General features: G+C 40.4%; 1 protein-coding gene across 1 annotated transcript; it reads right to left on the bottom strand.

Moving 5' to 3' along the window:
* Positions 1-8,775: 8,775 nt before the first annotated feature.
* On the bottom strand, positions 8,776-15,202 carry SELENOS (selenoprotein S). Its single transcript, XM_085308592.1, has 6 exons — positions 15,050-15,202; positions 13,320-13,426; positions 11,828-11,917; positions 11,642-11,720; positions 9,520-9,591; positions 8,776-9,258 (listed from the first exon to the last, which is right to left on the bottom strand). Exons 2-6 carry the CDS (start codon positions 13,371-13,373, stop codon positions 9,197-9,199), a joined length of 357 nt encoding a protein of 118 aa, XP_085164718.1. The 5' UTR covers positions 13,374-13,426; positions 15,050-15,202; the 3' UTR covers positions 8,776-9,196.
* Positions 15,203-15,315: the final 113 nt, after the last annotated feature.

The following is a 15,315-nucleotide window of genomic DNA, read 5'->3' as shown; positions in this document are numbered from 1 at the left end:
CACCGGCACCGGCACCCCAAGACACGGACTAGGAGCCCGAGCCAGCGCCCCGGGATGGGGCCCGGCGCCCCCGGATGGGCAGCGAGACCTTGGGGCAGGGACTGGCACCGCCGTTCCATGACCGGGGCGCTGGTCCGGCTCGCCAGGGTGGGATCCCGGCTGGGATGGGCAACAGCACCCCAGGACAGCACCCCTGAGCAGGGCGGGAACTGGTACCCCAGACCAGCRCCCCGGGACACAGTCTGGGGCACAAACAGGAGCCTGGGCCACAATCCTGGACCAGGACAGGRACTTGGACCCAGGAACTGACCCCAAGGATGGGGAACCCAGGCCCAGCACTCAGGACCTGAAGCCCAGGAGAGGACCCCAGACCAGGATGGGGACCAGGACGTGGGACCCTTGGGCCAAGGACAGGGTCACCACGAGGGGATGGGTCCCTGCGCCAGGACTGGGACGAAGACCTGACTAGGCAGAGTGCAGGGAGCCTGGCTCCAGGACCAGCATCCCAGCACCAGGACCCTGCAGTGAGGCAGGGACCCCACGATAAGGACCCAGAYGCACTGCAGCTGCACCATGGTGCATGCACTGCAGCGTGCGCGCTGGTTCCTGGGGGAGAGAGAGCACCATTGACTCTACGTTTTTTTTTTCCACCTTGCTAATTAAACCTACCAGAAATAGGTGGGTCCGTTTTCATCCTGAGGCTAAATGACTGCTAGACAGAGTGAAGATGGTAGTTGTACCAGATTATTTCTTTTTCCTCTGCCTATACTAACTCTCAATTTGCATTTCATCCAGTGCTTCAGCTTCAAATGCAGCAGCCCTAAACCTTTGAGGTTTTAAAGAAATAGAACAGTCCTAACGATGCAGAAGAAACATACCTAGTGCAACCCAATGACCACCTGCTTATCACTGGGTGGTTCCTCCTATTTTCTATGCAATTTTGTATCTCTAATTGACAGTCTTTCCCTTGGGTATTTATTTATTTATTTATTTATATCGTGGCGCCATCCATCCAGCTCAGAGGAGAAAGTCTCAGCATATGGCAGCCTGTTATCAAGCAGTACCCAGACCATTGTGAAAGAGAACATTGTACCAAATATTAATAGTACAAAGGTAAGCGTTTATTTATTATACAAGGATTGTTAAAATCCATCATAACTGTCATATTTTCAGGAACTAGTAGGTAATATCACAATCCAGTTATCTAAATAACTAGATGATATATCTTGAAAAATGCTTTTGTATGGTTTTATTGCTCCTGCAATGGTGCAATTCAGAGGTCAGCACCAACCAACTCTTCTGATGTCGGGATGAATGAGTAACACAAGTAACGTACCAGAAGAAACTAAGATGTAGCCATTTTAATTAAAAAAAAATATATAGATAGAAATCAGAGGGAAAAAAACAAGCAAATAAGCAACAGAAAAGAAGTTAGTCTCCTTTCAGTTGCCCACMGATGTATAAAGTGGGCTGTATTTTTGTGGACAGTAAGAAGAGAGATGAGAAAGAACTAAAAGGCACCAAGGGGAGCTGCGAAGCCAGGTGCTATGGCTTTCTGCTTAGGGCAAAGGCTTTGCTTTTACTGCTGCAAAGATACTGCGGAGTCGCATACCTGGCCCCCTCCTCTGGGAGGGGCATGGTGGGATCCAYCTTCCACTTCCATTCACCTCCAATAAAGTAATCCAAAGCACTATGCCAAGAAAATATTTTCTCCTATCTTGCTTGTAATTTCCCTCCCTTTTATGTGGGGAAAACCCCACTGTAATTTACTTATACTTCATAGGATTTACAATGGTTTACTGTTGTTTATAACTATTTTTCCCAGGCCCTTTCTGCAAAATCTGGTGTTAGCCTGTGCCAGCCTGGACGCAGGGGTCTTTTACTTGGTAATCAAAAGTTTCTTTAAAAAGGACTTCATCAAAGCCTGCCTGTTTCTTCCCTGTGCCCACTACTTCATCTCCAAAAACAGGCCTGATCATTAACTCTGAAATACAAGACACTAATAGACAGTCAAAAAGTAAGGCCACTCCTTTCCAAAAGAGGGAGATGTGGCAATTCTGTTAGCAGGAATAGGATTACTCTCAGCATGCTCCAAATCAGCAGTAAAAATCTCCTGATTCAAGGGAAAGACACTGTGGCCTATGAATTACAGGAATCTTCTTACAGGAAAAGGCAGAGCTAGTGTGGTTAAAAGGCCATAAAAAAAAAAGAAGAGCTGGGGCTGAAGAGTTGTGAACTGGATCCTTCCCATAAAGAAAAAAAGTTAGTCATCAAAATTGAAAACTTTATATGACTTCAACACACATGGAAACGATGAAGTGTAGAAACAGGCAGAACAAAAATKAAAACCAAGGAGAGGCAGCAGCCTTTCCCTCTGCACTTGGTTAAATCAGGTAGGGCAAAATTTGTGCTGTGCAGTTCAATGCCATGGAGATCGTTTTCAATTCAGAAACAGCCATCCTGTTTTAGGGCACTGCTGCTGCCAAAGGTTTATTTTAGCGCATTGCCCCCACCCCGCACCTCCCAGGGGATGGACAGAGCTGCAATTCGCAGCACTGGGGACGAGCAGAGAGCACTTCTGAAAGGAAAAGAAAGGGGGTAAGGTGAGCGTTTCTGGGCTCCAGCGCTTGGGACACACACTCAGCGTCACACTGCCGCTGCCGGGACAGGGAGCAGCAGCAGGTACGCTGACCATCACCACCCTCACGCTCYGGTTTGTCCCCAGGAGAACAGGCGACCCCGTGATTGAGCCTTGCAGAAGGGGTACGTGAGCACGCCTGGGGATGCAGTGCCTTTCGACAAACAGCAGCTCCGCGAATGCTGCCACAGTCTTCCCAAAAATCACGCTTAGGCCTTCTCCCAGTAATACAGCTCTTGGTCATTGTTTAGCTATTGCTATATGTTATAGACCCTACATATAAAATGCATACAAATTTTCTAACACAACACTATACAAAGACAAATACATACATTTTTATGCAGCATGTTTTCTACTCTGCAGAATTTTTCAGAATTGTTGAGAAAATTTTTAGAAGACTCTCAAAAAGATGAAGAGGATGCATGTGTTTGCTCCATCTCATTGCTAGTATCCCACTCAGGTGAGTGACATGAACGCACCAACTGGCAGGAGAGAGCCCCCTCGACAGGCCCCCACAGTTTAGATTCCTAATCAGATCAACAAAACARTATTCATAATTTTAAACAATGAAAAAGGTACATACTTGAAGCAGTGAATTATTTGGTATCCTTACAGGGTAGATACAAGGTAGATTCATCCTTTTGGGATAAAGTAGTATAATAACCAAGCTCCAAGAGAGGCTATCCTGTTTTATAACTACTTCTTTTTTCCCATTAGTTTTGATCTGCAGCATACCCACAGTGATGAGCACACTGTAATACTTACAGGATGCACTTTCTATGTTATATATTCTTTACTATATTTTTAAAAATAATGAACAAGAGAACTAGTTCCCAAGTGCTCCAGAAAGTTTAATAATTAAAGTTCCAGGACTCAAACCGATACTTTAGAAGCTATCCAGACACTGGAAAATGAGCATATTTCTTATATTCAAGGTAACAGACTCATGGTGGAAAAAATCTAGCTGGGCAACTAGTAGCATTTGTCTCTGTCACAGTATTTCCAGCACTGCTGCATTTTCCTGAATGATACAGATACTCCTTCCACAGTTCCAGCACCCACTTTTTTCATCCCTATCCTCTTCTGGTCCTGACACTGCTCAATCCCAACTCTTCCCCTCAGCTGAATCACTCAGAAGATACCCGTTCAAGGGACAAAGAAATAAGTCAGCCGGTCACTGCTTGCTAGAAAGCCAGAACAATATTGCCATCCTATGGCCCAACACCGCAGTGCAGCAGCACAGATCCCCTCCGGGCCAGAGACAAGGCAGGCGCCACCTTTGGTCACATCTGCCCTTCACAGTCAGGTGCTATAGCTTTTTAGATGTGCAGGAGGAGAAAAACATCCTCTTCTGCGCACAACTCTTCTCCCAGTCACCCACTTGAGTGCTCAGGTCTGATCAGCTGGGTTGCGGCAGCTGCTCTTGGGGGCRTGCTGCATCAAAGAGCTGCACTTCACAAAAGGGAAGTTCATGCATTTTTAACCTACCACCCCCAGGCTGGAGTCAATGAACCACTGAAAAAGTCTAGAATGTGTATTTTAAAAGGAAGCATCAAGATTCAATATACCTAAGAAGCAGAAGAGTCGAAGAAGTGTCAACTACCTAGAAGCATTAAGCCAAGTTTCTAGGAGGACATCACCCTCTTCAGTAGCAGATCAAGAGGTGTTTAACACCCAGAATTTGTTTTGCTTTGAAAGTGCTTCCTGTAGGTCAACCTAACAGTAGCCCCCAATTTTAATGCATGCAAGAGAGCACTAGAACTAGACTGAATAGCCATGTATTTCAGTGTACCATTTTCCTTCCACTCCCTTTAAAGAGAATTAAGTTCTCCTTGCCATCCCTACATTACTGTTACTGACGGCACAAGATTTAAGCTGAGCTTGAAAAGCAGCACATAGAAAGAATCTTGATTAGTAAAAGGAATGAAATCATTAAATTATCAGTGGAGATCTTGCTCTGTACTGAAAGTGTCTTTTAGCAGACATGCACTTCAAAACAAAAACCATCATAGAAAAAAAAGACATATAAGAACAGAGACCGCATACCTGCTAGCCCATCACAACAGAAACCCACAAAAAAATGCTTATATTCACATGTGGATTGCCACTAAAACTGAGCTGAGCAGGCCTGTTCTGTTTCAGTTATTGGTTGCTTCATAAAAACTCATGAGCGTTTTTGAAGAGTTGCTGGCATTGGAGCTGGGAATATAGGCAGGGTGTGTGTCAGCCTTGGAACAGCTGGGCTGGAGGCTCACACAAAACCAGCTACAACGGTGCAGCCCAGCCAGGACACCACCCAGCCAGCAGCAGTATGCTTTTCCTTTGTGGTTGCAGAGCTGTTCCAAAAGCTAAGCTTTCATTCCAAAAGGGAATGAAAAACCCCAAAGTCTTCAGCCTATCCAAGTCTAGACTGGCTTTTTCTACAATTGAAAATAATACCATTTCAGCGCTCAATGATAGCGGAAAGGAGCTCAGTAGCACGGACAGAGACACACTGTGCCCAACTCTCTTGGCTAAACCGATCACTGAAAAGGTGCCACTTTTTAGCCTGGACAAGGCCAAAAAAAAAAAAATCTTCAAAAGGGTGGATCTGATCCAATGTAGAGATGTGTGCTGATGTGCAGCCAAGCCTGAAAAAAAACACAAGCCAGAGATGGGAACTGCCTCATTGACTGCAAGAGGCAGAAACTACAGTTTTAGAGAGTTTCAGTGCAGTCGTTAACTGTACCGCTGCTGGTCAAACACACAGGAGACTGTCACAGGGGCTGCAATCCTCTCATTCAGAGAGCTCGCTGAATAAGAACACTCTTTGGGCATCTTCCTAAGGAGGTGAAAAAAAAAACTAAAAACAAGAAAAAATAGCCCAATCTAAACACCTGAACTGACTGTCAGCAAAAGATAAAGACTACCAGCTAAAGATGAGAGCATACTGGGCAGCAGCAGAACAGCCTTAATTCCTTGAGAGTTTTAGAGTCAACATAGTATAAGGTATTTATCAGTACTGTCTTTGCACATCTGCATTCAGTCTCTGCTAGGAGAGCAATTCCTTGCAGAAGTGTGTTAAAAAAAAAAAAAAAAGTATTTTCATTCATACGAACTCTGAATAACACACTAATAATTCTAGGCCGGGAACAGTTCTGCTAACAGATTCCCCATTTGCATTAACTCCCCCAAGTCTATCTTCCGTTGTTTAATATTAAAAATCTCCAGTGTCAGAAACATTGTTTTAAAAGAAATAAATATGCACGGCAATCACTCTGAAAGGCCTTTCCTCATGACATTATCTTTCTGAAAGGCACAGGTAAAGTTAAATAAATCTCACAAGTGATGATATGGTTTTTGTTCATTTTTAATTCCACTGCTAGGCACCTCTTGGTGAATATTTAATAGACCTATGCATAAACTAGGCTGCATATGCAATTTAGAAAGTGAAAAATCCTTTCTCCAACATACAGGACAATGAAAAATACCTAGCTACATTTTTTCAGGTGACTTAACATTTACAGGATTTTTTGTGCCTCTGAACAGTGGCTTGACTTRGGATTTTTCAGTACCAAGATAGATTACTGTTCAGTGGCTAAGCACCACTACATACTTTTTAGTCTAATAGTACTGTATTAACTAAGTTATTAAGTATTAATTAAGTTTGTTATCTAAACTGTTCCAGATAAAGCTGCTTCTAGCATGTCTACATCAGTAAAGTTAGAAGTTTCTTGCATAATTGCTGTAAGCAAAACAAAACAAAAAAAAAATCTGAAGGCTTAATATTAAGATTTGTTATAATTCAAATTCTTGGGAATTCATTCCTAGGTATGAACAAAGGCTTCATTAGTTCATTTTCATTTACTGCCTTGTGGGTACTTTCCCCCTATGCTATTATAAAGCAACAAGCAACCACCCTTCCATACTTGTTTGTGGTCAAGGGAAAACTTTATTTTTGAAGTCAGAGGAAAAATCCATCATTTGTTTGTGTAGCTAGAGAGCCAAAAGAGGTGTTTTACAAACTGAGGTTCTTCCACTCCGTTCAATAGCTTAGAAGTATCTAATCAATAAAAAAATTCTGTATCTGACAGGATTTAGGATTAATAAATAACAACTTTTATTATTAATATTAATATTAAGAGAGAAGGAAGCTTGAAGTTTCATGCAAATGTGAATTACTTCATCTCATTGGACAGGTCTTACGAACTCAGAGTTGGGCAAAAATCTGTCTCTCCCAGTTCAAGCCAGAAGCAAGTCTTGAGTTGGGCAAAAATCTGTATCTCCCAGTTCAAGCCAGAAGCAAGTCTTGAGACACAGAGAAAGATTAACATATGCTCAGTTCAGACCTGCTGATTTATTTCTTAAAATGTTTTTACTTTGTTAATTACATTAATCTGTCTTCACCATTTTATCTACAGAAGGAGTTTTGCATCTTTAATACAACAACTTCCTCCGGTTATTTTTCTGAAGACAACACCTTGTTCTGTTGCCTATTTCCTCAATGTAAGAAAAAAATGTTTCCCAGAGGCATGGGTACTTATACCTTTTTACAGTCARAGAATCTTCAGATCTTGAAAATCTTTTCCCTACCTCTATTCTTTTTTTGCCTTATTAAAAATTAAAACCTGAAGTTACATTCTGCAGTCCATGTCATATAATAAATCCAACWATGGAAATTTAAGTTTACATATCAAAATGCACAGAAGTCAAGAAATGAAGACTAGTTTCCATAGGAACATTAATAGCCCTCTCACTTCATCTTCTGTATGCATTTAAACATACACTTAAGAGGTCTAAAGTCAAAGGTTCTTCACTTTTCTAGCTTGTTAACTGGCAACTTTTTATCTCATTAAGTAACATGCTATTGTTACATTTATAGGCAATAGAAAAATCACGGATCACATGAYATATAGAGCTGTCTCTATACATGTATAAACAGTGTTTTCAAAGTTGGCACTCATACATATTAACAAACATTTCAAGCATAAGTATTTAGAAACACGTTTTCAAGCAGCCTTAAGCTACGCTAATAAAATACTGACATACTTTTATGCCAAATATACAAGCTCAATAGAACTAATCAAAGACGCATGGATGTGTGTCATATGCTGACAGGATCTATTTCACCCTTTAACAAGGACAGGCTAAACATTTGTTTAGTCAACTTTTGTGCTCTGTGCCAGACAGCATATTAAAAGAATGAGATGTTTGGAAAGCTCGTTTGTGATTACCACCAACTCCGTTTTCCATCCACATTGCTGGACAAATACCAGAAGGATGATGACAACACTCTTTAGCTACTTACTCCTCAGAGTCTTCCACCTGCAAATTTTACACATTTGCTAGCTGTAKGATCTTTCAGTAGAAACAATCCTCRGCTGTGGGGCTACATAAGCTGACAGAAGGGTGAAAACTCACCTCAGCACCCCATTGGGCTATTCAGTGCCATACAGCCAGGCTACCAATTCATAACTGAAAGCAGTACGCAATAAATTCTTTATCTTAGTGTTCCCTAGGTGCATCCCTCATACCACATGACTAAAGCTATGCACTATCCTGCTGCTCAGAAATAGAAGACACCACGCACAAACCTCAGTGCTGATTGCAGCTTCTCTTTTCTCTATGAACATCCTAGGGTGTTGGTGTTAACCACACGTATGTAAAGCCTCCTCCTCAAATTATATTTGCGGATAGCAGTTTGGAAAAAATCCTTCTGCTCCACTGACAGCAAAAGCCTTTGTTACGTATTTTCCTGATTTAATTCAACTACAGGTATAACTAGAGAGCTTAACAACTAATAATCCATTCTCCCCCATTTCAGAATCACTTTTGCTAGGGAGAGGAGGAGGATAAGGGTAGAGAATGTTCAGGTTCAATTTTTAGACTTGGAAAAACTTAATTTGGTCTTAACCTGTAGGTGATTCTTAAAATCATGATTTGGAGCATAGAACACTCAGATAAAACAAAATTGTTAAAAACCTAAAAGAGCAGCTTAAAAAAAAAGATCTCCTTCATTCTATGCAAGTATTTAAATGAAAATGTAATCTCTGATATGATGCATCTTATTTTATACACATTTATTGCACTAGAACATATGCCTTCTATATAAAAAGATGCTGTAGAAAACCACGAGATTGTAAATACTATATTCATGATTTGTTTGCAATGATATTTAATATTAATAGTATTTTGTTTTTACAAAGCAATTGAAATTAAAAAAGGAATAGCAAGAAACCCCCATCTGCTGTCTAGCATCAGTAATCCTCACTGGTTTGTTTACCATTTATAAGGAAAACATCATTCAAGGTAGCTTGTCACAGAGACTCATCTACAGTAACCGGCCTTCAGTGCAAACCCATGGCATCTGTCAGTTCATCTGGGTTTTCTGAAAGTCCCTCCTCCCAAAATTCAAGCTGTCTGCTAATGATCATATCCTTCCCCCTCTAAAGTACCTTCCAGCCAAACACTGTAAACCTTGTAACACATGTTTGGGGATGGTAAATATCCTCATTTTACAGAGGTAAACAAAAACCACAGATAGCTAATTTACCTGGTGTCAATCTTTCGAATGGCCAGTCACAGAACCCAGATCTCACAATCCCAAGTGATGCACCTCAGGTGGAGATTATGTTTCCTTCCTACAGAAGGGTGAAAATTAACTGATTACACTGACATTGTTTCTTTCTTCACCCTTTTTAAGAGGATCAAGTATTTTTCTTGTGCAGTATCAGTTGCTATGTTAATATTTGAAACTCACGTACATATGTTTTCAAGTCAACACCTGTGCTAAACCAAATCCCAAAGGAGTCACTGTGACATGCAAACTGTAGGCAGTTAGACAGTGGGTAAGATTAAGCCTGCCAGTGACATCAGACACTAGCGAGGTTAGCCTCATCCACCTGCTGACGGGCCTCTGCGACCTGGTCTCCAGGAACAAGTCCCACCTCCTTCTCCAGACAGMGGGTTATAGCCTAGAATTACAGATGAGAAATCCATCACATTAATATTTATCCTCAACACAAATTCACCAACACATAAGGAACACTTAAAAGAGTTTTCACCATTATTTGCAACTTGCTTATACTTATACAGGCAGCATTTTAAGGAAAATTAAAGCAAAGAAAATATCCAGTCTTGACATGGTTTACATAGTGCTAACAGTAAAAAAAATAATAATAATAAAAATAAATTGCAAAATATTCATGTTTTCATTTGACCCATTTGGATTAGTTAAATTGAAATTAATTGTAATTTAATTTCTCTTAGTCTGCATTAGAGCTTTAACACTTCTCTGTAGTTGTTGTAGAGCAGTAAGAGTCTATCTGTTTGCCAGGAGCCCTAATAATTAGGAACTTGCAATATATATATATATATGTATATTTTTTGCAGTAAATCAACAATATGCAAGGAATATTCTAAAGGTTAAAAGGTAGATCCACTCTTTTATACCGTAAGAGAACTTTATTTATGAATTTTAAAGGGCAAGTACATGCAACAAAGCAAATAGACACTTTCAGTTAAATCTCACAATATCATAACTATACACAATTTCATTTTATGAGCATATACTTGGAAAGATATGACTTGGAAAATGTCTTCAGTTTGTTCTGTACAATGCAAAGAAAAATAAAACTGAAAACCCACTAGCCTTGCTAACCAATCAGTTTTCAAAGCAGCCTGTTCCACTGAAACCTCAAGCATTACCTCCATCTTTGTTTATCTGGTTCTCTCATGTTAACTAAGTTCTGCTTTCTAACTCTATTCAGCAGTTGAACAGTGCAGATGGTTCTTTCACTTCATCCTTATCTACCTCATGAGAAGATCAGAGGCCTCTAATTCCGTAATCCGTTACTTAAGCAAAGATTTTCCTTAAAACAAAATTAGGACAGGTAGCAGCTGTAAAGATGCCTCAAACCAGCTGCCAGGATTATGCTTCTTAGCACAGGTATTATCCATGCATTTCTCTTTCCCCATCATAGTAGATATTCTGTGTAAGAGCTAAAAATGATATTTGATGGTATCAGRCAGTAGACCATGCTTATGTTAAGCAACAGAAGATGAATTAGTTCCTGCAGATATCAACAGCTGCTAGTATAAATACTCAAAGCAGAACTTCCAGCACGAAACTATTATTGAAGTTTAATATGTTCTATCAAGAATCTTGAGGCTTAATACTTTTAATCAAGTTTAATCATGTAACTTACTTAGTGCTGCAGTGGGTTTCCCCTTTARATTGGTATAACTGGGTTTGTCTAGRTGACCCCTTCCACTATGGAAAATTCCAATTAAAATATTGTATTAAAATTAACGTTTGCAGGTACAGCAAAGGCTATTTGGCCAGAAAAACAGAAACGATATTAGCTGCATAACTTGTCTACAGCAATAGTCTTAAACTGGGGTACATAATGCCACAGAAAGCAGTTCATCCATCTGGATGACTTCACTGGTTGACAGTGCTTTTAATGAGACTGTGTAGTGGTTTGCAAGAGTTGGTAGCAGTTTATTCACCTGCTGAATTTGTAAATTTTGTAAGTCACTATTGTGATGGCTAAGAAGTAAGGTTTCACTTTGTCTGAAGTGTTTCATTTGTGTGAATCTACATAATACAAAGTAAAATAGCTTTCTCCTGCATTTAAATAGTACTACAGATGATTTAAAGACAGACTAAATTTGAAGTTATTGGGCTTTTACAACAATGGGGGAGGGATCCCAGGAAAAAAAAAAGAAAAAAAAGTAAGAAACTGTATTTTTGAGTCCCCATCTCAGTAAGTCATGGAAAAACATTTTTAAGAAAATGGAAATTTTCTTTCCCTGGGGCAACCATAGAAACTTCCTGGTAAGGTTTGCACAGAGTACAAACATGACCACATCATTTAGAGATAAAGAGCTAGCTCATAAGGCACATTCTGTTTTCTCCTTGAATAAGCAGAAAAATTATGTGTAAATACATAATGACTATGTACATTACTGGATAAATGCTCTATTTCCAGGCTAAGATTATCTGGAGGATTTCATACTTACCTCCGCTTCKCAAAGGCTTTTTGTTTGGTTTAGGTTTTGGGACAGTCGATGAAGTGGAGGCACCAGATTCTAATTCTTGCTGTTCACATAAGCAAAAGTTAGTCAGTCAGAATTTAATCAACATGAGTTTCAGCTAATCTAATTACATAAACATCCCTGTAGTCTGGTTAACAACACAGTTGTTACCTGGTTCAGTTTCAGGTTTCCTTTATAGCTTTTTCCCTCTTGCATACTCTCCCACATTGCTATCTTCTGCCTTCGCTTCTCTTCTTCAAGCTAAGAAACAAATTCACGATTTGTAAGATTAAGTTTTTAGAACTGATAGATTTGTCCATGCTATGAAAACACTTTTTTTTTTTTTGGTAGGTCTGTTGTAGGTATCTCTGAGCTTATAGAAGCATTTATTTTTCAAATTAACACTCATTTTTTCCAACCATCTGCAGATCAAAAAAAAAATAAATAAATAAATAAAAAAGCATCCATAGCCTCTTTTGATCACCCGGTTCTTAAAAGTATTTTGAAAGCAAAACCGAACTATGTGGCAAGCATAAGTGATGAGCTTACAGAAATTACAAAGTAAAGGATATTGCATATAATGACCATTTAATGTATAATGGAAGGTTCTACAGAAGAAAAATATTTGTTCCTTTCCCTCCATTTCCCTCTATATTAACAACAAAAAAAGCCAGCTACGTCTTGGCATCACAATGTACGCTACCATCAGCCCTCCCAGATCTGTCAATTTAATCACAGAAGAGAATACATTAATGATTAAGACAGACCGTCTTCCTCTCAACAAGAAAGAGAGAAGTTATTCAGCAAGTCTCCTATTCTGCTATCTAGCACAGACAAAAGGTAGCTACCCTACCCARTCAAAGAAAGCAAAGCTCCCCAAGTTCACTACAGCCAGATTTTCTCCATAATGGTTGTTCTCTTCCTCAGAATGACTTTCCATTAAGCTTTGACTGCTGATATTTCTTGAAGTGTCAGCTACAGACTTAAGGCTGAATTGTAGCTGACTACAGAAGTCAAATAAAAGAAGAAYTGGGATGAGCGAGCAACATTATCTCTACTCTGAACACAGACACTTTCCTRTGCTGCCCCACATAGCAATAGGATATGTCTTGTATCACAGACTGTAGTTCAGAACTTCAAATTACAGCAACGTTGTACTAAGCTACATTTCTTAAGAACTGATACTTGCAGAAAGCACATGTATGTGATAGTTCAGTTAATCTAAATGCCAGTAAATCCCCTATAGTGATTCACCTGTACACATAACTAAAATTTCCTACACATAACTAAAATTTCCTAATTATCAATTTTCTTGCCAAGAAAAAAAAAAAAAACGAAGTCAGGCTCACAGTGTTCCCCACACACAGCTGTTTGTGGAGAAGCAATTGTCAAAGAAATCAATTACTTCAAGAAGGAGTAGAATACTGAATGCATCAATCATTCCAATCAATAAAGAACATCACGATCTCAAGTCAACAAAGTGTACAAACATGTGGTTAGACCGGTGAAGGCCCATCATGATATCTAATGCCAGTTACTGCTAACAAACTGTATAAAAGAACAGGCCAGACGAAGGAGGGGGAAAAGCTTACCACCCAGCAGAGAGTGCCTCCTGTTCTTCCGATATCTAGCAGAGAGTAAGACAGAAATGCTCTCTGGTTACCTGTTTCTGTTTTTCTTTGTATCTTTCTGCTTGTGCATTCAACTCCTCTTGCATCCTGAGGCGAGCTGCTGCCAAAGCTTCCTGCCTTTTTACCACCACGTCAGGTTCTAAGAAATTGTGAGAGTTTGCAAGGCTATCATTAAAAATAAATTCTAAACAGTACCATCAAAGCATTGTAATACAGGAAGGCTAACATCTCTCTTTATTGCTGCTTAGTAGAAAATCACAGTTGAAGTTTAACTTGCAACTAAACTTTTACAGTAATTTATGCACTGATTTAAATGTAATCRCATTTTAATTTTTTTAGACCAAACTATTTCAGTGGGCTTTTAATAGTAAAGTCATCCCTGTAATAAATCTATCAACATATTAAAATATAAGCTTCTATGAGACTTGCTTCTATTTCTATTTCTGAAGGTTTTGTTTAACAAATATCATTTTGGAAATACCATCCATGCTTTCACAAGGATTCCATTTTTACCCAGAGAACTTGTTTTACTCAGAAGCATGAGGAAACCATCCCACATTCACTCCTACTCCTTCTGGCAATTGCTCTCTCTCTCTCTCTCTCTCTTTTTTTTAATTGCAGTGAAGTAGTGGCAGATTTAACATGTTCCATCAGCAGAGAAATGACTTAAAAGCACCAAGTATCAAACATCTCAAGAGAAAACTTGCAGTCTCTAAAAAAATCTACATCGAGTATCCACTTTGTTGTTAGGCCTTTAAGAGAAGTCACAAGAAAAAGAAATAACATTCAGCAAAGGCAAGTATTACTCCTCTTCCAGCAGCTACAGTATCTCTATATTTGATTCCTTACATATTCATTATCATCCAGTGATCAAYACACAAAAGAAATTTCAGCAGTAATATTTTTTACTGCATTTTTATAGGCAGTTTTGGCATTTAAATCAAAATTTAATTATCATCACAAAAGAGCACCACCAGGATAAGGACAGCTCTGAGGCCATGTGTACTACCCATGCCAGCACGCCAAGTAAGTCGGTGCCAAGCAGTTATTCTTTAAGCAGATCCRTAAGTATAGCCTGTGCTTTACAGCAGCATGTCTCCAAATAAAGCAGGATCATGACTGTGTAGGATTTACAACCTAAGCCACAGTTACATAGGCAAGGGGCAGTTACACCCCAACTGTACATAAGCCTGATACAGTAGGAACTGCGAATGAATAATTGAAAGGATAGAGGCAGCGAATATTTATCAACAAACATTCAAGGCTTTTTCAGTACGTAGGCTTGGGTGTGTTGTTTTCCTTTGATAATTCTGAAAATTACTCGATAACTGACCACATACCATTTGAACAGYGTGGCACCCTGAACTGCTGCCCTGTCAAGACCAGCTGTTGCCTCGTTCTGCAACGCCCTCGTCCTTCTCTTCAGACCACATCACTTCACGACACAATCTCTCTCTGATACAGCCTTTCAAACATACTTCTCTCTTGGCCAAACCTTTTCCCACCAATCTCTSCAGTAACAAGATCTGTACACATTCACAGGCCTGAACGGTTATCCTGAGTAACACTTGCAGACCAAATCCCGGAAAAAAGAACCTTTTYTGGGGTTATCGTTAAATAGGAGTCAGCACACGTGGATCTGAACAGCTGCGGGAGGTCACAGCACAGCCGAGAAGCGCCAGCAGGAACCCAGCGGGTGACAGCCGCCACATACACAAGCACCACCGCACGCTGCTCTAAGGACAAGCTGAGATTTACTCACCGACAGCTGCATCGGCTGCTCCGGGCTGGCTGCTCGGCCAGACCGCCGCTCTTTGGGATATCTTCTGGACGAGGAGGTAGATGGCGACACAAGCCAGCAGGATGTACCAGCCGTAGCTGGAGAGCAGGGAGCCCACTGGGGACGGGGCGAGCCGCAGGTCAGAGCGGGCCGCGAGGGCAGGCGCCCGCCCAGGCCGCCAGCGAGGAGAGGGAGCCCCAGGGCAGCGCCCGGCCCCTTCCGCGGCCCTGCCGCCGCCCCCCTTCCCC

This window comes from Rhea americana, unplaced genomic scaffold (genome assembly GCF_003343005.1).
Source record: "Rhea americana isolate MKP2758 unplaced genomic scaffold, rheAme1 scaffold_28, whole genome shotgun sequence".
In the NCBI taxonomy this organism is placed as follows: domain Eukaryota; kingdom Metazoa; phylum Chordata; class Aves; order Rheiformes; family Rheidae; genus Rhea; species Rhea americana.
Note: the sequence above shows the minus strand (reverse complement) of the source record. Positions and strands in the feature narration are given on the sequence as shown.